Below are 27,629 nucleotides of genomic sequence, written 5' to 3' on the forward strand. Positions count from 1 at the left end.
GTAGATGTCGGATGGAGTTTGAGAGAGAATTTGAGATTTGAGCTGCTACCGCCGCTGCGAGAACGCATGCGCAGTAGCATTGAGTGGTTGTGACATTAACGCCAAGTACAAACCGGTGAGAACTCGACAGGAAGAGAGGAGCCAGACCCTCAACTGGTTCGACACGGTCCTCAACACAGCCAAGATGGCGGGTGTTTCATAGCTTTTGTAAGCAGCGTGGTCCGGGTGATAAATTTTTACCCCATCCCCAACCCTTCCAATCACTCAAAATTCAGTAAATAATAATACGTGTACAATTAGCGAAAGGAGGATGCGCGTTGGAGTGTTGTAACAGTGGATCATGCCCGTTGCAACGATCGAATGATGTTTAAAAAAGTGGACTCCCAAGGAGAGAAAAAAAAAACGTTTTTCCCGCGACGATTTGCCACGAAACGGGTATACGAAAAAAGGAACGTTTGTGTTTGGGGTCCACACCCTGAGGAATCCAGTGTTGTTGGGATCTGTTGATAGAGCGGTTGTGTAGTGTATGTTGACAGTGAAAGTGGAATAAAAAAGACAGTGGAAAAAGGGTAAACAAAACGAAATGAGCGCCGTGACGCCAAACGTTGTCGAACAACCGGCGGAATCGTGTCAGCATAGCACTGAGAGTGACGTTGATGCTATTATTGAGGAGAAAAATCGGTTAATAACACGTCAGTATGCAGAAATTGAACGTCTGCAGCGAGAACTCTCCGAGATCATCGGAGAAAGAGATGCGTTGCTCTGCGAGGTGTCAAAATTCAAATTCGAGCTCGAGATATCTGATCTCAAACGACTCCACGATGACAGGTCAGTCTCACATCCTATATTCTCTCTTTCATGAATATTTATATTTATTCTATCATTCGTCAATTATTTATTTGACTTTTCTGAGAATTGAGTAACCTTGCAAGGTCCCCACCGATAATTCTCTGGAGGTATTCATTTTTAGTGGATATTTATATTCGATTTCACAACGATTTCGAAGGATGAGAGTTAGGAGGCAATCTCCATGCATAATTTGTCAGAAATTTTCGAGATTTTTTTGTTTTAATCGGGATTAGTCATTGGGAAGGTCTCAGTACATTAGTCATGATTTTCTCTCCCCAATTTCGCGGTTCACGCAGGCGTTGTTTCGTGTTTTTCTTTGAAACATCGATAAATCAATTGTATACACAGGCAATTAAGTTGATGGACTGAAAAAAAAATGATGGAAATGTAGACAAACTGGGAGAGCTGCTCCCAAACCAACTCAGGCAAGCAGCCAACAACCCAATGTTGGTGATGTGTAATCGAATTAGTGTTTGGCTGAGTGTGCGTTGTTGGCGGGATTTTTCATTGATGGATAAGTTTTTTTTTATCCCACATTTTTATTGGCTCCATGCACACTGCAATATGGGCAATATCATTCCACAAATTCTCGGATGCATTCTACTACATTGCACACGTTCCATCCGGAATTTCGCTGAGAATTGTTCGGTAATAGTCGAGATGAAGACTTTTATATCGTGAAATTTCATATTACTCTGTTGCTCGAAGAAATGCTATGATATCATCATTCGACGCCTGGAAAAATCAATTTCCGGGATATTTATCTGCCGAACCGTGATATCGTTTATGAGACGATTGAAAGACGTTGCTTCTGTCGTCAAACATTTTTCTGATATAATTTGAACTGTCACGTGCAGGTAGTACTTGTTAATGGCATCCCCTGGAAATCGGAAGTGTGAGGATTTGAAAAGGTAGATGCGAGTGCAAATCACTCGATCGTGTTGAAAGCCATCAGTATGATAGCTATGATCGTTCTTCGATCCATCCACAAGTCATATTACGACCTATTTCCAGTGGCCAATTAACCTCCCCTGATGTACGCTTCTTGCTTCCGAGGTGCCGTGATTAGTTTCCCCGTTTAGTATCTTGGGTGCGGTTAGACTAATTAATTTTCCAATACGCTGGTGGTGGAAAAATTGATGGAATTATCAATCTCAAATGAGTCTCGAATTAATCAGTGACAAGTGACAGCATTCGATATATTGGAACCCAATGATTTCTTTGGAACGAGAGAATAATAAATAAAAGGAGAAATAGTCGTGACTTTTTGTCGCAGCAGAGAATCTAAACTTAGCCGAGTGTTCGATAACATATTCCAGGAGTGAGAGTCAGGGGACATGTACGGACTGTGTACAATGATAGGAAACATGAAATTGATGCGGTCTTTGTGACCCCTATATATACATACTCTCGACAAGGCCGGTTCTATCGATCTTTCACTCAACTTCATTCTATATTGGTGTATGTACCCAGTATGTAGTACTCATCGAATGGGCTGAGACATGTCCCAAGATATGCCGTCCTCGGATTAAGTGACAGTGAATAGTAAACAAGTCGGTTATGATTTCTTCCTCCACATTTCACATGTCAGGACCAATCGTTCTAGCACCTGAGATAACACATGAAAGTGGTTCGGGAATGACTGATTAATTTCAAGATATATTCTTAGAAATCTATTCTTGGAATTTCAATTATGTAGAATTCGAATTTCTAGCCCCATCTGTCATATTTGATTTTTGAGTGATTATTAATGAGAAATGGCTGATGCCCGTTATCAAATGAAGATGAAAATGATATGAAACCTTAAAGCAGTCGAGAACCCACCGACCCCTGGGCTTTACAACTGTTTTACATAACTCGAATGGTCACTATCCATTTTGTCAGCTTCGATCGTTTTCAATGTTGAGTGCAATAGTGTAGAGACCTTTGTTATATCATTTCGGTAAAAATGATACCCTAGACGTGCACCTGGGTCTCTCATTTGCATGAGCATCAGCATAAGTTGTTTTATTCAAATACTATTATTCGATGAATATAAAATTCAAATGATACTGAATAGCTCTTCAAGTATTTCGTGTAGTGGGTTTTGATAGGAATTCCGGGGGTTCAGCACCACTGAGAAATACACATTTGCAGAAAGGTCAAGTGATCAGGGTTGAAAAATCCCAGAGACTTCTCTGAATCCGAAACACATTGTCAACCACTACATTTCACGCATACTTCTAACATCTGGTGCTGGCATGTGAACAAAATGCCTCAGTCTCGTCTCCAGTGGCTTCTCCACTGGATTGTTCATGTCCCAATTAGAAAAACTAAACTCACTACTCCTCTTTATTCTTCTCGGAATTATTATTTCAACCATCAGCTATGAAATTATAGTTATCAGTCTTTTTTTCTGGGACGTTTTTATACGTGCTCCCAATTTTAATTGGGGAAGCTCTTGCATTTCTCTGGTAATACGTCTAATATTCCATTTTATCGAAACATTCCACCTCATGAGTTTACTACAATATTTCGCGTATTGGTTTTTTAATTCGCCGGAAAATAGAACTTTGTATTTCCCAGTGGAAAAATTTGCCACAGCTATGCACCTCGTGCAAATTCCATTGGAACTTTCAAACATGATCGATTTTTCAAGGAATATCGAGTTAACTCTTCCAGATGTGTGTTGCGAATGTATCTTATCTCGTGTGAATATAGTGAAATCCCGAGGATAATTGTATCACTTCAAACATCAAAGCTGCCTCTTTCCTCTCAATCGCCTGGAGCTCTACAAAGAGTGCAGCTCTTGATGAATTCCAGAATTCAAATAACTCTATTTTTCCGTCACGACAGAAGCACTAGAGTAGAGAAATAAAAAAGCCGTATGTTGAAAAGAGGGTGATGATGAAGCTCGAATGTTCAAACACTCGAGTAAATTTTGTCCCACTGGATGTGGAGACCACACGTGGTGGACCCATTGGTAAGCCTACGTGAGCTTTTGTTCAACACGTGTCACATGCCCCGAGCCAGAGTAAACTAATACCCAATTCTATGGTTTTCAAATTTCACGTTATATATTTTTTTTTTGAGTCCTTCCCTCGAACACCCAGTGAGAAAACACGTGGCGATTTATCGAGTTTCAAGTTTTCCATTTGCTCATGACGCCATGTGGAGACAATAAATTGTGCAACATGGAGAGTCTGTAAATTTCTCATGAGAGATAGGAAGCGTCGTGGAAATTTTCATAGCATCATGAAAGAAGCCTCCTCAACAGTCCAATTTTCACTTTTCATCTGGGAGACAGCTGAGGCTAGATGAGAGACTCTACCTGTCACGTGGGACACACAGGACTGTTGAAGAAAAAGCAAAGCATAAAAGAAGCAAAAGTGGAAAAAAAAAAGTATGTACTGTATGTACAACCTTCATGAGTCGTGCTCTGCTACTTTGTCATCCGCTGCAAATTACTTGTATGGCCGCGAGAAGAACAATGAGACTGAGGGGCTGTCTGCTGTTGCCATCTGATATTAAGAAATGAGACATTCTGGAACGTCTATATTTTTTCTCTCTGCATGCGCGATATTTAAAGAACAAAATACACCCAGAATGGGGATATTTTCCTCGAAACTCAGTGGATTGTTCTCACTTCTTCATTATATGCACTTTTTGTATGGGAATTTATTAATTCACGTGGAGTAGGGTAAAAATATCCAATGGGACTCAGGCCTGGTGAGCTCGCAGGATATTAATTAATATTCCCGGACATGTGCGTCATTTTTCTGGATATCACACTGAGAAATCTCAGGTTAATCCCTTAATAGCATGAAAGCACAGAGTGGAGGTAACAATACAGTACAGAGCCCAGTAATTAGCGATGAATAATCTGTGGAGAAAAATTGATAGGGATTCCGAGTATAACAAGAAGATGGAAAAATTTGATGATTGTTTGGAAAATGAGAGAAATTATGGCCAAGTCGTGGCTTTTTTACCTTGGGCTTGATACATTTGAATAATGAGAGGTCATAAAAATGGTGGAGATTAAACTAAAAATCAACATCAAAGAATCATTCGGTTGCAATTACTCGGTGCGTATAAACAGGCCAAAGGAGTCTCCTTTGAGGGGCGTCATACGTGCGAAAGAACCTGGAATGGGGGTTTCTATTTCAAGAGACTTGCGCACGTATAACTACGTCGACGTGGGAGAGAGCGTTGTACTTAGTACTTTAGTCTTTAAGAGTCACAACCCGACGGGAGTCAGAAGTCCGTGAAGAGGAGATCGGTCGTGCAAGTCCCCCTTTTTTTTTCACTCCTCTTTCATGTGGCTAGATGCGGCCAACGGAATATACTCCAATTTTATTTTTACATGGGAATATTTCCTCCTCGCCTCTATGTACTCATTTCAATCTGATTTTAAAATTTTTTACGAGTTAAAATTAAAATTGAAATATTCTAAAAAGGCAGGAACAATTATTCGCTGTAAATAAACATTGGGCTCTCAATGAAATCCAACGTGGCTTTGTCGAATATATTTTTCATACATATATCGTGGAATGAAAGAAATGAGTATGAGCCATGAATTGGTCACAAATTTATTGGTTTTTCTGTCAACACCAGTGGATGCACATGCCACATAAAATGGAAAAATGTATGTGGTGGAACAAAGGGGCATTGGCCAACATCGCGACAGCGCAGAATCCAAGGGGAGGACTGGATAACGAGGGACAGAATTTCTGTGCGCATACAAAATCCCAACGAGTAGACAGAGTAAAAAGCATTGCCGGGATGGAAACGGCGATTGGGTGGTTCGACGTCGCGACGCACTTCTCTCACCCCCCTGACGTTCCGGGGATGACGTCGAACCTCGTCTAACGATTCTGTTAATCACCGTCCTTTCAATTCATAAATTCCCCTTTTTTTCATTCTGCTTTCGTCCCGTCACTCTTGCTCTTTTCCATCATGATTTTTTATTTTTTGCATTTTGTTTGCTCACCGTTTTATTATTTTTCTTTTTATTGTTGAATGACTAATACCTGCCGAAATGGCGAATCTCGTATTTTTCAAGTCACATGTATGTGAGAATTCTCTGTTGTTGATAAAAAAAGGAGAATATAAAAAATTCTCTCGAGTTCTGCACAAGCGCTCTTCGTTGCACAATCGCACACGCGCACTTCACAACCCTAAGGAAGGTTAGAGCAAAGAGGATAGATTATATATAATATATATAAGTATATATACTTGAATTTTCCGTCTTTCTCGGTAGAAAATAGTTGGTCCGTATCAACGGGAAAAGCTCGACGCCATTCGTCCTCGTCTCGGCTTCCACTTTTGTTTTTTCTTTCATTGTTACCACTTAGGCTTTTAGTCTTTCATTTTTTAACTTCTGTTCTTCTCCATGCACTTTAGTACATTTATCGATGTTTCTTTCTTTTCTTTTTTATTCACTTTTGCTCTGATTCCTGGAGAGGAGAAACAAGTGCTGTGTTAGTCTGTAACGCGACACATCAGAACACATCAGAACAAGTAGAGAGACGCTCTCCTTTGTGCGGCTTCTCAAATTTTCCGAGTGGGTACGCGTACTTTTCGTAGAGAGCTTTACACTTTACTTATTGTGGATTTTACCGGAATTTTTCACGCGTCCTCGATGCCTGGGCTCAAAAGTCCACAGAATTCTATGGCCTGAAGTGATTAAAAATGTGGTGATGATGGAATTACTTTCGAGAGACAAACGCGATTGTTGCAAAAAATTGTCAAGGTAATGAAAACAAGTATGATCTTTGTTGAGAATTGTTCGGTATTTTTTAAATGAAGTTAGTGCTTTTTGACGAGCTTTTACGGCAGCGAGATAAAAATTTTTAATCATGCTCGGGTGATTAATGCCTATTTTCATGGAAATTCATGCATACAGGCAATAGGAAAACCTCATCAGCAGCCCGAACGCTCCCGGCTGAAAATTAAATGGTTATGCTACGGTCTGCCGATAATATTTACATTTGATTTGATATTTGGGGAATCGATTGAATCACAAGCTCGAGGCAATGAAAAATTTCATTGCTCAGATCCATCGAGGAAATTTTTCATTTTCAGACTACTCTTGTTGCCAATAATTTTATTGTCCTTCAACATGTGAATCATTGCTGCAACTTTAGTCAATGTTTGTTGATTCACTATGCCTTTACAATCGAGATTGAAATTTCATGGACAATTTATTATCAATTTTCCGCATTACTGAAATTTCAAATTTCATTGAAAATTTAAAATGATCGAGTGAAAATAATAGTTGACAAGGCAGAAATTCATTGACAGCCGATCAGTGGAGTTATCTCGCGGTAGAAATGTAAAATATCATTGGTATGCGTTGTTTGAAAGTTGTAGACTGTGTGGATCTAGGACTATGTAATAATACAAACAAGTTGAAGTGTACAATTATAGAGTCCAGTGTCCAGTGACGCCGGTTGAACCATCAAATCGGCTTTCCACGCAATACACACAGAGAGAATAAAAATCGGGGATAATGGTCGGTGATGCAAGATAGAGACAGATATAATGGAGATTGTTATAGACAGAAATGAGAAAGAGTTAGTGTCTCCAATCTGGGTGGCGTGTTCAAGCACGCGAGAACATTCGCGATGGTGTAATGTTCACGTGTACGTGAATTGTCATTGTGTACCGAGGGTGTGGGCGGTTTAACACTGATATTTGCACAGATATCGTATTTTATCATACCGGATACAATATTTTATATTCACCATTCGAAGAATTTGAAGAATTGACGGAGTAAAACAGAATTTGCCGTAGCTCAATTATTCTGAATCAGAGCAATTCCGTAATAGAGTCAACGAGAGATTTATCTGGTGGAGTTGTATACCTTAACTGTCCGGCATTGCACGCACTCCATTGACCAGGTTGGAGGTGTGCCAGGTGATTCAGGAATGTTTAATTTACAACCGTGCCCCTGGAACGACTGGCCTTGGTCTGGCTGTCCATCTATCTCCCTTCTACATTCACGCATTTTCCACATGAAGATAGAAAGACATTTTCTAATTCAAAAATTCTTTGGACAACCTGTGGCCAATCAATCGCCCATTTCAATACCTTTCGATAAATGAAAAGAGAAGAACGTGCAATTACAGTGTTCGTAGACACTCAGGACGACTATTGATTGTAGCAGGGCTCCAACAGACCAAGGGGGGGATATTGTCAGATGCATTGGCACCCCTCTTCGTCCTTTTAACCCCTCCCCCTCTTACCACCCCCCACCCCATTCCACCCCACCGATGAGAGGGGGTGAAAAGGGCTCCATTGCACTGTACACTTACTTCTATCATTACGTTATTCGATCGTGGCGAACACACGCAACTAGGCGGTGAATTTTTCGCTTTTTGCCAGTGATTAAACAACATGTGAGTGAGTGTATTTTTTATCCCGGTGAAAAACAACCCCAACATACTTGTTTCTATACCTGAGATAGAACACAACAATGCAGAGACAGTGTCAATACTACCCCCGAGTGTGAGTATTGAAAAAAAAATATTTTCAATAGAATTGCACCCCCGAGTGGACAGTGCCATCTTAAAAACGTATTGATATTTCGATGACTGAATATTTCACCTCAGGATTCTCACCTCTCGTATTTTACCCAAAAATAACGCAAAAGATTGTTAAAACTCCACTTCTCTCGTACTCGAAACCTGTAGTGGTCGAGGTTTATCGATTTTTAATACAAGCACATTTTTCCATCGAGCCAGTGAAGAACACTGTGGCTGATGGCGTTACTGAAAGAGAGACTGGAGAAAAAAAAAGGACAGAGACCCTACCAACCCCTCCTGAATCATGCAACTTCGGACTCTTCCCCTTTTTTATTGCACTCAACTTTGGTAAAAGGCATTCTCCCCTCGAGCCAACATCACCCTCGACGTTATTATTTTTACGTTCTAGCATCAAGTGGTGTGCGTTTTGACGTGGCTAACCCATTATTATTGCTTCAACGAGTGATTCACGGGAGTGCATCTGTCAACATGAATGACAAAAAAATTCGGCCAAGTGCAGACACGTCTGCCGGGCACGTGGGTGCATTCACCCATTGATCACCCTTTCATGGCGTAATTGGTTCTCACCGATGATTGTTTAATTGCATCGGTGTCTCGTCTATTGTGTCTAATAATGAACTCGTGAGGTTTGACGAATTTTCCACTCATTCAATCACAAAATTCAGTGGACGGATTAGTATTGAATTAAATAGCGCGATAGCTCTCACGTCTGTGTGAAGTACAAGCGACATGCAGCCAATGCAATCACCGAAATTACAGTGGGCCATGCATGTTTGCTGTGCAGCAATAACGCCGGTATCATGTGTGGATGGAGAACAAGGGATTGTATACTTTTACTTTCAAATCCATTCCGAGGGGTGACTCTCTAATGCCAGGCGAATGGGGGAGGACACATGGGTTCGGATGAATTGTTCGGGATATACCCTGTAAGCGCAAGTGAAACCTCCTAGGGTTTATATTGATCGACATGGGCATGAAGATTCGCGATCTTAACGTACGACTTCACACGATGATATTTTCGATTTTTTTTATTACAAAAAATATCGGTATCGTGGAAAATAAAGCAAATTAGTCGATGGATAATCCGAGTTCATTCGCAGTCCACGTTCTCTCGTATTATCAATTGGTAATGAGAGTCGTAGGAAGAGTGGGCGTTGCACGATTTTCAGAGAGGGCGTCAATAGAATCCATCCTATCGTATATCGAACCCACGTGCAGGCAATATGGTATTGATCTTAAATTAAAAAAATATGAGCTATTGATTATTCCGGGAAAGCTCATTAGAATTTTATAGTTGGAAGATTTCTCGGTATGGTGATTGGTAATTTATGGTGCTGTCATCGGTAATTTATTTTTTCGAGGGAAAAATCTTCGCATATTTTTTGGATTTATACTGTTAAACATTTTTTGTTTATTCTTTCAATACACGTCTTGGAAATGCACAACTCCATATAATGAAAACAAGTGAAACAATAACAATCGCATTAAACACCTCGATCCACAGCTCTCACATAAATCAGAATGTGCTCAACCTGTATTGAAGCATCATTTCATGTTTGTTATGCACCCACCACAACTTCTTTCCTCACTTATCTTCTGTGACGTCGACTGATAAGATATCTCCCTCTCATTTATAATTCGCCAAGACGCTTTTGTCGGCAAATATTCGATCAATAGCCCCGTGCGGCTGCAATAGTGAACAATTGGCCACAATCGTGTTTAATTATAGATTTCCCTTATCGCTAATTTTTTGAGTGATTGCAATGGTGATGCGATACCTCGTCATTTCATTGGAATATTCATGCTAATATGTGTATCATGAGACTATTCTGTTACGGCAATACCTACAGGTAAATTGGCGAATGAAGAATTCATTTAGAATTGCATTAATTAATCGAATGTATTCGCCCAAGTACTCTCTCCAATTGATATGGCATTTTGCCACTCACCCTAGTATTATCCAATACTGATAAAAATTAACAAAATGTTTCTTCTTTCTGTTTCAGGTGAGTTACACAGTTTCTTTCAAATTTATTTTGATAATTCGATATTTCAACACAAAGGTAACACAATTGATACATTCAGTAAAATATCACTTCCACTCTTCGTGGATATTACACCAATAAGTAAATTCAGTGAAGTTCTGAAGTACCACAAAATTCCCATTGTTTCCATTATTCAACATCCTCAAACAATTATGCAATTTGTTGATGCCTGATACACAACAATTAGACATGCTACTCCATAATAATTCCGTGGGAATTAGGAAATTGCCAAGATATATTCAAGAGTATACAAAGCTTCATTGTTCAACGCTGAATGTTGTGATTGATTTGATTGTTTTATATTTTTATTATATTTAATTGATTCAAGTTAGGGAATTATTGTGGACCAGAAAAATTTGGTGGATTATTCAGCTTGTGTTTAACTACTCTAACCATTGGCACCATTAGCGGCGATATTTTCTTAAGATACCAAGAGCCTCGTGTTGAGTCGTATTGGCTCTGGTCGGTGAATGGTACGCCTTTCAGACTAGGTCACTCTGTGCAACATTGCACAATCATAGACAAGGTCGTTTCGACTTGTCCATGCTTATTCTATCTGCCTCGAGTGCTTCAACAGGATTTTGACACTCAAGTTGACTGAAAAATCTAACTGCTGTACTTATTCATTCTTCGAAAATTATTCATTGAATTGTCGTTTTCAAGTAAAAAATCTTGAAATGAACGCCGGAATTTATGACCTCTGCGCAATTATTTTTAAAGGCGGATCGGTAAATTTCTGGAATATTCAATGGATTTTCAATCGATTTCAAAAACCGCGAGTACATTTTCCGGGGGATGAACTATCTGTACATCAATTATCGCACTAACTCCAGTCAACTCTATGCGAAACTAAATTAACGCGGACGTAATACTCGGCGGTGTTCACAACTGGGGAGCTTTTATTGTTATTCCTCAACATACACAACTTTCCCATCTCCGGGAGTAAACGGAATTCGCTCGTTATTCATTCGTTAGTTTTTCCCTGGATAGATCTGCAACGACACCGTTACCAGGAAAAAAAAATCCAACTTTAATTTAACGCATTTCGCCTACACTCGAAACCCCCCTGCGTCGTTGAACCGGAAGTTGATTTAACGAAATAATTTGTGAAAGTTTTATCAATTTTATTTTCACTTCATCCAATTTTCAATAATCACCGAGACAAGATACAGTGATTACGTCAGGCAAGTGATATTGTAGGAACCAGGAACCTTTTACCTTCATGGCAAATAAAAATTTTCAACTATGGGAGGAATATACTCGATTCGTGGGAATGCACTAACTCGGTTGTTCAGCAACTTGTCTAGTCACCCACGTTCACATCTAGTATTTTGCGAGCGTGTGTAGGAAGTGTTTAATAAGCCAGGAACTGTTGAAATCAGCGTTTCCCCTCCAACCTATAACTCGAAGGCGTTAATTCATGTTGTGAATAGAGAAATCTTCAGAAATTATTCAGACCCTCGTGACAATCTTATCGGGATCAGGTGGGGATCTTCATTCTCTCCATTTTCATCACTCACCGGTAGGAAAATCATGGAAAATAAATTATTCCTGGGGTCTTGCACAATATTTTGAGGGACACCTTCCAACAAAATATAATTAAATACGAATTACTGTCAAGATGATTGATTTTTTACATAACTCATCGGTGCTATTGAGTTCGATGAAAGACATTGGAAAAAGTTGTTTATTCAGGCGATCGTGGATTTGAGAAAAATCGTATTGCAACAGTTCGATTACGCCTTGGTCTGGCACCGACATATAAGGATTCTCTGTTGAGTCGTCAGATATCGGGCGAAGCACACGGTAAAGTGGAAAAAAAAAACAAAAAAAAAAGCCCAGTCTCTCCTCGGTAACGACAGAAAAACGGATATCCAGACGTAGGAGGGAATGTATTCCTCTGGTATTTCAATACATCCAACAAAACGGGTTATATTCCACGTGATATGGGCTTTTCCAAGCTTCTTTGTACATATTCACATAAGTACAGTTTGCAGGCTATGCTTATACCGTTATTTTTCACGATGGATTTTCCCTCTTTCTCCACCGATTTGCTCAAGTCGATTTTTTTTTTATCTCTGTTTATCTGCATTAAAACGTGTCACGCCTCTGGGTCAAAATGTTTGTTTGCCATGGGAGCATGCATTTCGTCACGTTTTTTTGTCCATTGTTGTGGAGATACCGTTATGATTTTGCAGAAATTCAAATTTATGGATTGAGGAGTACATATCAGGTTACATTGCGACAAGCTTGCTCGTGTACTATTTCGCATCGGCTAATCAGGGGTCAAGACCCCCCAGAGAAGAAAGTCGATGGTGCCGCTCGCTTTCGGATTTACTAGCCAGTTAAACTCGATACTTGTTTACATATCCGCTTTTTCGGATGGGGAATAGGTTTTCGTGTGTGAGTTGTTATCATGTACCAGTGACATTAAAGTGCATGGCGCCGACTGGTACGGAGTTAGGACTGTGGTCATTGCGTCAACCACTACCAAAACAATAAAATTCATAATTATTCAACGAGATATGGCAATAGATAGTTGCGGTGCGGACATCCATAAATGAAACTCAATGCCTTATTACAGATGCAATTTCATTCGTCTGTGATGCCCACACTCTGTCATCTTCCTAACTCATCGATGGCTTGTGTACATAGTCAAACCAGCCAGATGTTGTTCAATAGAAATGTTCCCCGTCGCATTTTGTGGAACGGAACTAAACGAAATTACAGATGATTGTGGCCTGTTAATCAATATTCCGATTGAGCACTTTCACATCTCATCCTGGCATCGTTTTTCAAATACTAAATCCATTGTGCGGAGAATGACGGGACGGTATTTTTAACACCACCGTGAGAAATTTGCTGATCTGCTTCCGCTTGTCAGCGAGTTTTTGCCTCAAAGTTGCTTTTTTCTCATCCTTGGTAAACATTTTTTTTGCTTGCCTCGTTGAATAGTTCAATAACGTTAAGAGACAATGGAATATTCCTCTGCTATCGGAAGGATTCTTCAATATATTTATAAAATATACAAATTCACTGTAGCAAGGACCGAGCACCGAGCACCGAGCACCGAGCACCGAGCACCGAGCACCGAGCACCGAGCACCGAGCACCGAATACCGAATACCGAATACCGAGTACCGAGTACCGAGTTGTTTTTATTTACACGTATATTTGTAGAGGTGTAAGAGCGAGTGATTCTCGGCATGCGACATCTACCGTAATGCAGGGTTTGCATTTGAGGGTGTGCGTTGGAGAGATCGGTTGGATTGGGATGGAGAATGTAGTTGGTGGACTATAACCTTATGGTTGTATATGTACTGAGTTGTACTCGTCTCCGACGTCAGGTCTACGGAGAAGGTAGGGGTATTAGCGAGTTGTATTGGAGCAACATTGCGCTGTTCCGCGGAATATCGTCGCGGCCAGTCAGCCTTAAACCGCCAACCGAAACCGCACAAGTCCTGTCATGCTCACACACCTCATCACTCATTCCATCGATATACCTCACGTTTTTTTAATAGAACGAGAGCGATAAAAAATAGAACAGTTACGGTTCTCCAGGGCTAGTGTCTTGTCGTTTTATTGGCCATAGCTGGAAATCTCCAGAGGTTTAACATGTGATAATATAGTGTTGCGAGTGCTGTGTTGTGTTGTTCTCCTTCCATTCTCTTGGTATATTGTTTTATGCAAGTGTCATCGTATTTTTTATTCAGTGATTATTATTTAATTATTCGGTATTACGAAGGTATAAATGTAGGGGGAAAAAATGACTTGTTGGCGAGTCCGACAGTGAAGGCTCATACAAAACATCAGGGTCAGCTGTTTTCACTTACCTCTCAACTTCTAAACCTACGCCAAGCGGTTAACTGTTTTCTAGCATTAATTGCGTTGATCGGCCAAAGAGATGATAGCTCTTGATTAATTAAATCAATCTAGCGATGCATATTAATGGCGGTTTTATCATCAATTGAAAATAGAGCGGAAAATTATGTGAAAATTCACAGAGATCGAGTAGAAATAACATTTAATGTGAATTTTTTTTTCAACGCTCATTTTCACAAATCATTAAATTCAATGGAATGGAAAAAGTCACATTGAATCGAAATAAGAAGAAAGTAGTCTTGGTTTCATGCTAATTCAATTGGGAATGAACCCACGATTTTATTATGAATTATACTAAATCAGGCAATCAGAAGCGAATAAATTATTTTAACGGTCTCTCCAACCCGACCCTATTTTTATAGTCTGTTTTTATTTCCATTATGTGACGAAGAGCCATCATCGAAAATTCACTCCTCACTCAAGTCCATTATCATGACTTTCCCGCGAATACTTTCCCTCGGTATCTCAATGCCCGCATAAGCATTTCTACACTCTGTTGGAGTCCTCATGTTCGTGTATTGAAGCATAACGAAAAATTAACTTCATTTCTTACATTAGAAACGAAAACAAAGTCATAATGCGTGCTGTAATTATCGAAATAGTGATTTCTCTCCGCTCATTAATAATTATCAGCGGTACGAGACCAAGAGTGGAAAATTAATGACGTGATTTAATAAAGAAACGGCTCATTAAAAAAAAATCAATTGCCTCAGTACAACCAGCTGTATCTAACCCACTTGTTGGAAACTGCAGGCGCATATCTTGGGGCTAAATAGACCAGTACCGACTAGGATCCAAAGTGAGCAAGTGAGACCAAATTGCCCGCGACTTTCTCCTCGATCACCGACTTTTACTTTTGCCACAGGCTAATTTATCGGCATCTTCAGTCGAGCGTAAGCCCCCCAAATGGCCTTGCTACTCCTGCATTCTTCTCTATTAATTTTCTTCTGCACATAGACCAAATTTTCTATGAAAATTCTTCATTAGGTCCGCATTCATTGGATTTCGTAATAATTGGGAGATCATGGAAAGGATAGAATTATAATAATCGAATAATACCGAAGCAAAAGATGGGATGATCAATCATCAGGAAGCAACTCTTATCCGTACGCATCTTACATAATATCTCTCAATCAGTTCAGATAAGATGACTCATGTAATACCCTCTGGCGAAGTGTGTGGACACATGCATTGGCTGTCAGCCTTATTCATGTCATGGTTGCGGCACATTTACGATATTGATTGTAAGTGTGTTAATGGGGTCGTTTGAAGCTACTGTTGAAAAATTCGTGTCATTTTCCATGGCTATTTTATTTCAGTTTTATAAAAATTCATCAACGCAATCAATCCTTCTGATCATTGTAATCAGTATTTTAGGGTACAGTTGTTATTCGTTGCTCGATTGTACGCTGTCACATTTTGAGACAACTTCCCTGACCATAATTGTCGGGCATAAACGCTCCCCGAGTCGCATTAATTTTTTCCGGCGAGTCACTGATGACTCACTGGGCACGTCCAGCCTTTTTTTTTCTTTTTTATTTTTTGCACTGGGAGGAAGAAATATAAAAATAAGTACCGCCAGGCATTGAGGAAATCCCGAATGAATATATGGATGTAAACAAATCCAATCGAAATCCATCGTATGCTAGGGTTTTAAATATGCACGTCGCGATTTCTTATTTTTTAACCTGAAATTAATTTTAAAATAAAAAATAATCTAATGAAAATTCTGCCATCAGTATTGAAATTATCAGTCGTTTCATATGTTTCCGATAAGTAATTGAAGTTAAAAATAGCTGGTATTGAAACAGATGGAGAGACACTAGTAAAACGAGATATCGTCATCCAAATTCAGACTGAAAAATTGATTGAACTGATTTCTTCGTCCTATCAGAGTCAGAATTCTTATAAAATTCTCATTTTTTAATTTTTTAGCAGAATTAAAAGTGACTGAAACTATAACTTTGCATTGGATTTTCTTATAAATAATAAATAATGGTAATATGAGCCGCGTGCATCCCATACTGTAGGCACGCATCCGAGCACGTAATACAGATTTCTAAATACTCCGTTACATACATCCGTTCGTATTCTCCATGTTGATTATTACATCCCTAATAATCCCGCATCTTCACCGGTTCTTCATGGTGCATACCGTTTCACTGCGTTTTAATCTCTGTACATTTTCAAAATGGATAATTAACCGAGTTGATTTACATCTGTGCTTCTCATTTCAATACGAGGTCACTCAGAAATTGCTGTTTCCCTGCACTAATTCAGAATAAAAAATCGACTATCGCCATTGATTAATTTTTTCCGTGAATTGCTTCATACCATTCATTCAATAAGATTTTTTTTTTTTCACTGGGGCTATGACCGATTTTTCAAAATTAATTATCGAAAGTTTGATATGAGAAATTGTATTTATACTGGTACCTAAGCGAATCGAGTGCACACGCATGAAAATTCTCGACCCATATTTCTCGGACTACTTGTCATCGTTGAAAACTACTAGTAACACCGAAAAATCATTCTTGAAAATCCTCCTCTTATAAATATTTGTATACCCATTATATTTATTATATCCATTATACAGTTCTAAAAGGTGACGCTTTGACGTCACTTCCATTTCTATAACAAAAGTATTTTTTTTTTTAGAGTGTAGATTAAAATGACTTTGTTGGATTGACGATAAAATTAACTCGTTTTCCATGTACTTGGAAAAATGTTTATTTCCAAGCTATCGTCGTCATTATTCACATATGGGTAGAGGTGTATATAGGTGAGAGGTATTACAATTTAAACATGTGGCAGTGGGAGACACTTGCTGCCCCACCTTCACTTACCAAGAGTTTGACAGTTCCATTACCGTATCGAACCTAACGGCAGCCTCGTCGCCAATAGTTTATATTCGTCCATCGACGAATCTGGTGGTCAGCAAGGTACTCCTTTCACACTCCATTTTTCCACTCAAGTTTCCCATTTACTTCCACATATTCCCTATAATAATTTTCTCCGGTTTGTGCTTTGCCCGAGGAAGTGAAGTAATACAAGGAAAAATTCTGTGTCGTAAACTATAACTAATAAATCACCAGTTTAAAAACTGAAACTGCTAATTTTAATATTCACAGCAGTAAACTAACCAATTTTCAAAATTTACCGTTATTGCAACCACTATTTATAGATTCATTCTCAGATAGTTTTCATTCAGAAAATAGTGCGCTGGAAAGTTGAGAGAATAGTTTCGGAAATTCATTGAATGGTCATTACTATTCATCCAAGTTAATCGGTACGTGCGACCCCGATGTGCGTGTATTAAAGAAGAACAAACGGTATTGAATTTTATTCAGTCACGAAATATCGAACTGACATTGGAAAATCACTTGTTTTTCCATTTTACATCTTCAAATATCATTTCTACGACGATGATAACAGGTCTCGATTTTATTTCGTCATTGGTCATGAGCTCGGTATCTTTGAAAGTGATCGCATAAGTGCACACGACATTGACGTTCTGATAAGAAGTTCTTCCACGTCAAGCGGAACAATTGTCATGGCATGAAAAATTTTTCTAACAACCGCGGTGTTAATTAACGAGGTCTTTGCGTTCTATTCGTATTGAATTTGGGGATAATTAGTCTTCTGGTGCTTTGATTATGCATTCTCGTCACTTGCGCATTTCCTTCCTGAGAGTCCCCAAGACCAGTTGATTACACTGGTCTTGATTGCCCATCATTAGAAAGTCTTAACGCCCTATTTAATTACAAATCGATTGGTAGAAAGCGCCGGGACCGAGGAGACCTTCCTGTTTCATGAAAAATCTCATTAACCAAGAGAATTTCGTTGAATTACTATTTATTCCCTTCTTCTGAAGAGCATTGAATTCTAAAGTAGATGGAATTAAAGGTCGCTCCTTGGAAAGGTCAAGGTATTGGCTTTTTATCACTTGAACAATCCTATCACCATTACCATCTTCCCCTAAGTCAACCTATTTCCAATTCATTTTAAAACGGATATTTTTTTTATGAAAATTCAATGAAAAACTCAACAGTTGACCCACTTGGCTCGAAACCCACTCAAAAAAATTTCTAAAAATCCAATAAATATTCAATTCCCATAAATTCATGTAACTGGCTTGATTGCAATGACTCAGGTCCGATGGATACATTATAGTATCTATAAAATTCAGGATGTATTGATGAGGAATACCGGAATTAATGAAGCTTTCAACTTTAACGAACTGCACCGGCATAATCAAGAGATAATACCGAGATAAAAATGTATCGTGAAAGGGTTGCTTAAAAAATCCATAAGAAAACGTTAAACTTAGTGTTTGTGTGGTGATACACAGGAAAGTGAAATCATGTTTGGTGTTACAATGGTGGAGCCACGAGAAAGGCTAGTTGCATGCACAACATCACAAATGCAACATCAAAATAATAATTGTCACCGGCATCATTATCACCATGTTGTCAAGACAACGAGAATCCATCAGAGTTCAAGGAGTAACAGAGTTGTGACTGTACAAGAGAAAGTGATAAGATCACGTCTTCAGCTTGGATATTCAACACCAACGAGCTTCATTAATCGGTATATATTTTGTGTATGCATAACGTCAGTATTAATTATACAAATGGCGGAATTAGTCGGCGGTATTATCCTCAGATATTGTCGATTCACTTCTCCCACCCAAAATAGGTGTTACGTAATTGTTAAATCGAAAACATCTGTCTGAAAACGGTGAGTCTTGTGAAAAGGCAATGCTGTTGCATGGATAATACAAATTTACTCAGCGTGGGGTGTTACGCAGGTTGTTTCTCGTGATTCGGCATGTCTCCCACACATTTTAACCCAACATTTAGTTATGGCAATGGATAATGAGAAAAAATACTGTTCTTGGAAAATTTACACAATCTCTCGCACGCTTCGGTCTCTTCCACTGCCATAAATGCATTTTTAATATATAAGCGTTTACCATTACATGCCATCAAATCCATTCGACAGATCGACAAATTTTATTCCTCGTATTGAGCTGTCAAATTAATCGCAAGGCCAGTGTGACACGTGAAAATTTATCATTCGTATTTGATTGTAGTGAGACGAGTTAGCACCTGAAATTTAATTATTTCTCGGTTTATGTCGCATTCCCCTGCTAATGAAGAAGCCGTCATAATAGTTTGATTGCATAACCTTCGTGGTCCTTTCCCCTTGGTTATTTTCACTCCTTTGTCTCGGCATTTGTATTCAAATCGGGAATTCCATTGAAAAATGGGAAAATACAAGAGTTGGGGACGGAGAGGAGATAGAGCTTCCGTGTGGGAATATTTACCGGGATCCGTGTTTCCGGAGTTTTGGATTTTCGAATAGAAAATAACAATGGTAGCTGCAATTGTCGACACCGTCGTCATATCTAGTGAATATAAATTGTTGACTTTCTTTTATCAGCATTGGCGTTTTTTTAGTATAATGTGTAGATCTTTATGAATTTGGAATCTTTTGGAATGAAGAAGAAGAGTGACCAATCGGGAGGTAAATAATATTCTTTCTAGGAACTGTTTTTTTAGTTTGAGTGTTCACGTGAAAAAAACCACCTCAAGGCAATATTCTTGGGTTTTTCACAGTCTGATGATCGTGTGGATGGAAACTAATTCGCTTTTGTATAGATAATTGGTGACGACGATTGGGCATGATTTGCGTCAATTGATGGCAAACGTTCGGCTTTGTTCATGTTGTTCATTCCAAAGTCCATTGAGATGATGTTTTCCTTCAGGATATTTCTCTCTGCTCTCTCATAAAATTAACCACTGAAATTTTATGTGATGCAATTTTGAATTTGTTATGGGCTGTGGAATACTCTCTTTTAGACAGGTATTTAGGTAGAAATGTAGATGGCATAATGAAGGGGAAACATTTTTTTTTGGATGGACCTTCTATTTAATTTGTCTGGTATTTCAATTGAATGTGCTACCGTTCACAAACCAAATATAAAGGGACCGCCAGTTGGCTGCCAAGGCCTTGCCCTCTGTACATTCGATTGAATTACTTCACCATGTACACAGGCTAAATAAAAATTGAAAATTTTATTTATAACGTAGAATTGGATTTATCCACAACTTCCGTTCCATTCCACCGGATGCTGAATAATTTCCCACGTACATTTGTATCGTTTCACTCTCCACCAATGACAATTTCGTATTTTCTCGCTTCTCAATTGAACTTTTCCTGTATAAACATAACAAAAGCCACTTTTTTTTTTCGTTATTATATGCCTTTTTCGATATTATAAATGGTGCAAATCCGAGAATTCCCAGTTTAATTTTAAATCATGATATTTTTCATTAGAATAAATTTTGGCGACTGTATGGAAAAAAAGAGTCCAATCGCAATGATGTCGAAACTCAATGCATGAACTATTGGCCGGGATCTTTTGTAAGAACATTTTTATTCTGGGATCAAGCCCACGACTATTAAAGGGTTCTTCGGATTGTCCCACTAATATTTTATATCTTCTGCTCAAATTACTTCTTCCACAGATCCTTTCTCAACTGACCTTTCCATTCATGGGGACAAACAAAATTATCAATAACTAGCGTAGGAGCATTACTAAATAAAACTTTGATTGAATTGACCTAATTAAATAACCCGTGTGGAGTATGTCATACAGAGTGATAAAAAAAAATCTGGTCTGCAGAATCACAACTGTCATTCTCAGCAAGCCGAAACAACTGTGCCTCTCTGTTAATTAAGACAATTCCCGCGAGTTTTGTTTTGGCTCGATTATTCCATCTGTTTTGCTCTATGTGCACCCACACAAATTACAGAGAATCGAGAGGCGCCAGACCGTTATCCAGAGTATTGTTAAATTTAATTCACAACCTGTTTGGGAGTATATGCTCAATGCTGTGTACGTGATAACGGGAAGGGTGAATTAAGCCGGACTATTCATATTGCGTGTCTCAACTGGACTGTGATCATTGAATTTTACTGGTATCTCATTGGCATTAGGGAATTGGAGCATTTCACACTTAATGCAGAACTAAATATGCGCAATGCCTTATATCACGCAACCAACTCAACTATTCCACTTCCAGATGTTCTATTTTCTGGATTCCGGTTATGTCCAACACCCGAATAGAGTGATAAATTAATGCTCGAATGATGAAATATTTGGCTCCCATTGGTGGCAACTGTTATTTTATCCGTTAAAGGACAGTGTCTGTTAGAATTTGTGCAGCGCGTGTCCAAGTGGTGAACGATATCCCTTCAACAGAGCCCATAGTGTGTCTGAGAGCTCTGGTTTCCATCTCTTACTTGATCTTTCAAGACGGCCCACAAGTAGTTTCTCCACTCAACTTTTTCCACCCTTTCTTCATTCACTTCCACTTCCGCTTCTCTCCTTTCTCTCAAATTGCTACCAGATTTCTCATCCCACGGGAATATTTTCCAGCTCGTTCTCTTTATCTTTCTCATTCCAAAATTTATACTGCGTGTCTCATGAGTATTGAGAGCTTTCAAAATTACAAATATCAAAATGGGGTCGTGAAAAAAAACATTTTTTAATTAATTATATTCACTCTGTTAGTGGTGAAATAAAATAGTTTTAGATGAGTTTAAATAAATTGTGGGTCTAAGGCGTGAGCTCTCGAGACGTAGATAATACCCCAAGGAAGAAGCAGATGGTCTCTGGTGATGGGGCACGTGCGTTCCAGGAAGATTTGTTATCATATTCCTCTTACCGTACTCCTCCATTTCTTCCATCTCCCTAATCAGTCTTCCTCTCTCCATTTTCGATGCTTTTACTTTTTCCCCCAGTTATCATTGAGTTTTATCAGTTGAAAAATGTCTCAAGTTACACTTTATCCATATTGCAATACTTTTTATTCATTAATAACCGGATCAAGTGGATGAAAGAGAATATCACCGATATAATAACAGGTCAAGTGGAAAACTTTTCATAAAAACAAGTTTCCCAATAGAATGACTGCACGGATTTATTGAACAGAATTATCAGATTCCGTTATTGCGGGTAACCAATATCAAAGTTTCCTGGTTTACTTTTATTAACCGCAAGAAGGAAGACATTTTTAATTATTCCACTTCCTTATTATTATTCTTCCGGGGGAGGAGCGAGAAAATTCTCCTCCCAATGCTGCATAATATCTCTCGCGCAGAACAACTGTCGGATTTTTTATTGACGTTATTTTTTTTTTCTAAGTGCGAGGAAAAAGGGGGGAAAATATGACATATGAGCGGTAAAACAGCAGTTGAAATGGATCGAATCGTGGGGAATTTTCATCGTTAAAAAGCAAGGCAACGCCAGGTGCAACTCGAAGAGGGCGAGAGTCCCTTCAGGAGACAGCACGAGTTCCTCATGAGGTGTATATATGAAGCGTGCCACGAAACCCTCATATCTCTGAACAGCAGACGTTCGAACAGCAGATGTTTCTTCTGGGTCTCTTATGGGGGGGAAAAGGGGATAAGCACCAAGTCGTTTTCTGTGCGCTGCCGTGCTCTCTATCATCTGCCTCTGCAGTTCTCTCTACAATAAAAAAAAATACAATGCCAAGAGAATGGGCCGAGCAATTGGACAGGTGAAACTTCCAGGGCTTATTCGAGGCCTTTTCAAATCACTGAGCTGTAGATTTTTATTCTCAAACACGAGACAATTCAAATACCTCATCAACAAAGATAGTAACCTAGAGTGTTATCATTGATGCATAATTAATCTCATTGACAGCATCAATATCAATGATTCGAGTGGTACACTGGGACCAATTGTTTTTTTTTTTTTTTTATTAAATTCATGTACCATTTCCTCGTTACATATACCTGCTGGCACGTGCATTGGATATACTTTTCATAAGAGCCGGACAAAAGAAGACCTACAATATTTCTGTGGGGGTTTTTTTTTTTAATACTCGGTTGCATCCACCTCCTCTTGCCGTTTCCTCTTGCCCACTTGTGTTCCACCTTTACGGCAATTGGATTCCTGCCACTGAGAGGCAAGAGGATTCTTTTCGGAAGCAGCTGCTCCCCTGAGCCCTTGAAATTCAGTCAACCACCAGCCGCGGAATCCTCAAGACGTCTTCTGCTCTCTAGCTGTGAATGTGTTCGATTCTTTGCGACACAATATTCGCTATCAAATAGTTTATCATTGAATTTCGCATCAAGTGAATATTGTTTTATTGAGAATTAACGTGAATTCGTGCGAGGAGGAACTCTCAATAGCCAAGATGATTATCTGCATCTCAGGATTTTTAACGGGGTATGTTTTTTTTCAATTTGCTGATTTTTGGCAACGAATAAACAGCATTATATGGCGATGTTACAGTTTGGGGTGAACTATTCTGACTCATAGAATGATTCATTGTATGCAGTAGCCTGTGGCTACACCTATTTTGACCACCTGGTGTGGTAATTGGTATTGTGTGTAACATGAACAGGTCGGATTTTAATTGCTGCCGCCCTTCAAAAATTACATATAATCCTAAGCATTATATTCTGTAACAATAGGGACACTCGAAAAAAAAATACAAACGACGAACAGAAAAAATAGTATTATTGGCGTCACAAGAAAAAACTCGACCGAATTAATTCCGGGAGGTATAATTTTATTATATTATTTTTGTATTGGATTTTCATTGGCGCTTTTAATAGGGCTGCCAGACACACGGGTTTTTATATCGGTGTAGATCCCCCTGTCTGATTGCGGAAAATTCGCTTGCCTATGTATTGATGTATACAACCCAACTAGGCTCCAGCCAGGAAATTATGTTTGATAATCACCCTTGGTTCAACCAACCTCGCCATCCGGATATTGAACGAACGCTGTGCCAAATTTGTTTTCATATCTCACCCGATCTTCTCACATTATTAATTAAACGGCTGATTGAAATGCAGAAATTCTTATGCAACCACTGCGAAAATTTGCAGCAGCAGTATTATGAGGTGGATAGTTAAAAAAATAATAAAATTGTATGATTTCAGTTTTCCCCAGAAGATGGATCGCCCAAACCACAACGTCAGCCTGGGCCAAAACCATGGGGGGAGTACACATGGGGTTTACTCATCTGGAAGTCAGACTTCCCTGTCGACTTCCTACATAACAGGCCAGTCCTATATACAGGGCCAGAATTACGCAGCGTATCCAGCGGCACAGACGGTGCAAATTTACCCCCACACGTATAATCCACCCCAGAGTTATGGCACAATGGTACAAGCTTACGGTGGACAGCCCCAGTCAGGTTATCAACAGGGTCATCACAAAAAAGGAACAATGAGGAACGGCGATGTCCACAAACGCTGTAGACTACAGACTGCGAGTTACGAGCTCTCTCAGGACCTCCTGGACAAGCAAATCGAGATGCTCGAACGAAAGTACGGTGGAGTTAAAGCACGAAATGCCGCGCTCACCATTCAACGTGCATTTAGAAGGTACACATTACTGAAGAAATTCGCAGCAATAACAGCAATGGCCAAAGCGGAAAAACGGCTAAGTAGGACGATTCAAGAGAGTGCTGACCGGCCGAGTGACCACGACAGAATAGTCTACCACAATCAAGTTTACATTCAACAATCACCACAGTCTGCTAATCGACCTATGCCCATACGAAGTATGTCACTTAGAGAAAGAAGACACGTTGAAAATTCAGGAATGCCTAGGAGTTTGAGTGGTAGATGCGAGGTACAAGTTATGGCCCATCAGGTTAATACTGGACATCACCATCCTGGCTATAATATCCATCAGAGTGGGAGGCACACACCATCACTAACACCCAGTCCCTGTGCTAGACATCAACCACCACCTAGTCCTTGTTGGGATACTAGTTCGCAAGAGAGTGGCTCCAGTATTCATTATTACAATCCTCAGGTATTACTTGTTAACTATTTTCTTACCTCACACCAAAACACTAAAACCATTGCGCCCAATAATTTGCATTTTAAATTGAAGTAACAAAAACTTTAAGATTATTCCTCGAGACATTTATCAGTCGAGTCGAAGAAAATACCTAGAGGAGAATTGAATTGGAGAAAATAATTGCATTTATGCTGCCACTCATAGGTAATAATGGTGATTTAATTAATTTCTAGGAAACCCTGTGCGGACTTCGACAGGAAACTCCACCTCGAGATCTCCACAGAACCCCCTGCACATCTCCTTCAACTCCTCATAATCTTCAAGCCCCCTTGACACACAGTTGGGGCAACAGTTCCCAATTAGGTTCCGGTGGGCGTTCACGAGGATCCGCCAAGAAAGTTCCCCCTGAAGTGCCCAAAAGAACGACCTCAATAACCTCGAGATCGATGGAGCAGCGTCACAATGGCCTGAGTAAAAGTGTTGAAAATGGGAGTCTCAGTTCTGTGCAAAGTTCAGGGAGTGATTCGACCAATTGCGAGAGCTCAGAAGGGGATGTCCAGAGAGGCTCGCCAATTTGGAAGCACAAGGCTATCTCCAGCTCACCCGAACACCAAGAATGCCATACAACAGAGAACACCACCCTAATAAACAGTGGAAAAGATCTCAGTAATTCACACGCGGGATCTGGCTATCAATTACCCATGATTGATCACACAGAGGCTATTCCACAGACGAGCTACAAAGTATCAGAGACAGTGCGAAAGCGTCAGTACCGCGTCGGCCTCAATTTATTTAATAAAAAACCAGAGAGAGGAATAACGTATCTCATAAGACGTGGATTTTTGGAGAACAGCCCACAGGGTGTTGCCCGATTTTTAATCAGTAGAAAAGGCTTGTCAAAGCAGATGATCGGGGAATATCTCGGCAATCTTCAAAATACCTTCAACATGGCTGTGTTGGAGTGCTTCTCCCATGAATTGGATCTTGCGGGAATGCAGGTGGATGTTGCTTTGAGAAAATTCCAAGCGTATTTCAGAATGCCAGGGGAGGCGCAGAAGATTGAACGACTCATGGAAGTATTCAGTCAGCGTTATTGTCACTGTAATCCAGACGTTGTTGCAAGGCTCAGATCACCAGACACTGTCTTTGTCCTGGCATTTGCCATCATCATGCTCAATACAGATCTCCACACACCAAATCTCAAGCCTGAGAGGAGAATGAGAGTGGAGGACTTTATAAAAAATTTGAGGGGAATTGATGACTGCGGGGATATCGATCGTGACATACTTATTGGTATCTACGAGAGAGTTAAGGCCAATGAGTTTAAACCTGGCTCCGATCATGTCACTCAAGTTATGAAGGTACAAGCTACTATTGTTGGCAAGAAACCAAATATGGCCCTGCCACACAGACGACTCGTTTGCTACTGCAGACTTTATGAGATACCAGATATTCATAAAAAAGAGAGGCCTGGAGTACATCAGCGCGAAGTATTTCTCTTCAATGATCTTTTAGTTGTCACTAAAATCCTCAGCAAGAAGAAGAGCAGCGTAACATATACATTCCGACAGAGTTTTCCACTGTGCGGAATGGTGGTGACACTCTTTGACGTCCCTCATTATCCATATGGCATCAGATTGTCTCAACGTGTCGATGGTAAAGTACTAGTCACATTCAATGCCAGAAACGAGCACGATAGGTGCAAATTCGCTGAAGATCTTCGGGAGTCCATCAGCGAGATGGATGAGATGGAAACTCTTCGCATTGAGACCGAGTTGGAGAGACAAAAAAGTAGTAGAGGAGCTCGTGGAGGCTCGGAAAATAGAGATTCTGGGGTTGCTGACGTTGAAGTGTGCCCATGTCCTGGGCCCTGTTCTGAGAGAACAGAAGTCGCTGATCTGGACCCACAGCTCAAGAGATCCGCTCTCAGCAACTCACTACTTGATATTCACGAGCAATTTGCTGGAGAAAAACCCCAAAGACGTGGCAGCGTTGGCTCACTGGACAGTGGTATGTCAATTTCATTTCAATCAACTTCTGCAAGTTCAATGAGCCAGGGAGTAAAGCACTCTGGACAAGTTCATCCTGTACATCCAGGTGCTACAATCCCTGGTGGGGGTAAAGGAATCGTACAGCAGCCATCTTTTTTAGGAGGCCTATTTGCTAAACGTGAACGTAAGCTATCACAAACGGAGGAATCATCTCCGTACAGTCGTACAACCGAGGTCTAAAATTTTACTTACATCACACAGAGAAACATCGCACTAATGCGAGTAACCAATTCAAATAATTGCAGCCATTTGATAAGCCCCAGGGGAGGCATCAAATCTTCGTTTATCTTAATAATTTTATATTGATCACACGTTAATAACATATAGAGATAAAGGAAATGATTGTAATTGGGCAGGATCCGATTATGTAGGTGAAAACTGTATTTCATTTTTTTTTTCTTCCATCATTGCAGCATGGA

General features: G+C 39.7%; 1 protein-coding gene across 11 annotated transcripts; it reads left to right on the forward strand.

Annotated features, from left to right (window-relative positions):
• Nucleotides 1–128: 128 nt before the first annotated feature.
• siz (Brefeldin-resistant Arf-GEF family protein schizo) lies at nt 129–27,629 on the forward strand. Of its 11 annotated transcripts, none has more exons than XM_011304403.1 (4): nt 13,855–14,233; nt 18,455–18,891; nt 24,289–25,171; nt 25,393–27,629. In XM_011304403.1, the coding sequence occupies exons 2-4, from the start codon at nt 18,665–18,667 to the stop codon at nt 27,388–27,390; spliced, it is 3,108 nt and encodes a 1,035-aa protein (XP_011302705.1). In that variant the 5' UTR covers nt 13,855–14,233; nt 18,455–18,664; the 3' UTR covers nt 27,391–27,629. The 11 variants fall into 11 exon arrangements, with proteins under 11 accessions (XP_011302704.1, XP_011302712.1, XP_011302713.1 ...); XM_011304404.1 differs by having other exon boundaries at nt 18,491–18,891; XM_011304406.1 differs by having other exon boundaries at nt 13,855–14,164.

This window comes from Fopius arisanus, unplaced genomic scaffold (genome assembly GCF_000806365.1).
Source record: "Fopius arisanus strain USDA-PBARC FA_bdor unplaced genomic scaffold, ASM80636v1 scaffold00037, whole genome shotgun sequence".
Classification (NCBI taxonomy): Eukaryota; Metazoa; Arthropoda; class Insecta; order Hymenoptera; family Braconidae; genus Fopius; species Fopius arisanus.

Excerpts from the sequence above, each read along its gene's own strand:
- siz (XM_011304402.1), top strand. The coding sequence starts at position 584 with ATGAGCGCCGTGACGCCAAACGTTGTCGAACAACCGGCGGAATCGTGT. Across the intron at positions 829-24,288 it reads AAACGACTCCACGATGACAG|TTTTCCCCAGAAGATGGATC; the intron begins GTCAGTCTCACA and ends GTATGATTTCAG. Across the intron at positions 25,172-25,392 it reads TTCATTATTACAATCCTCAG|GAAACCCTGTGCGGACTTCG; the intron begins GTATTACTTGTT and ends ATTAATTTCTAG.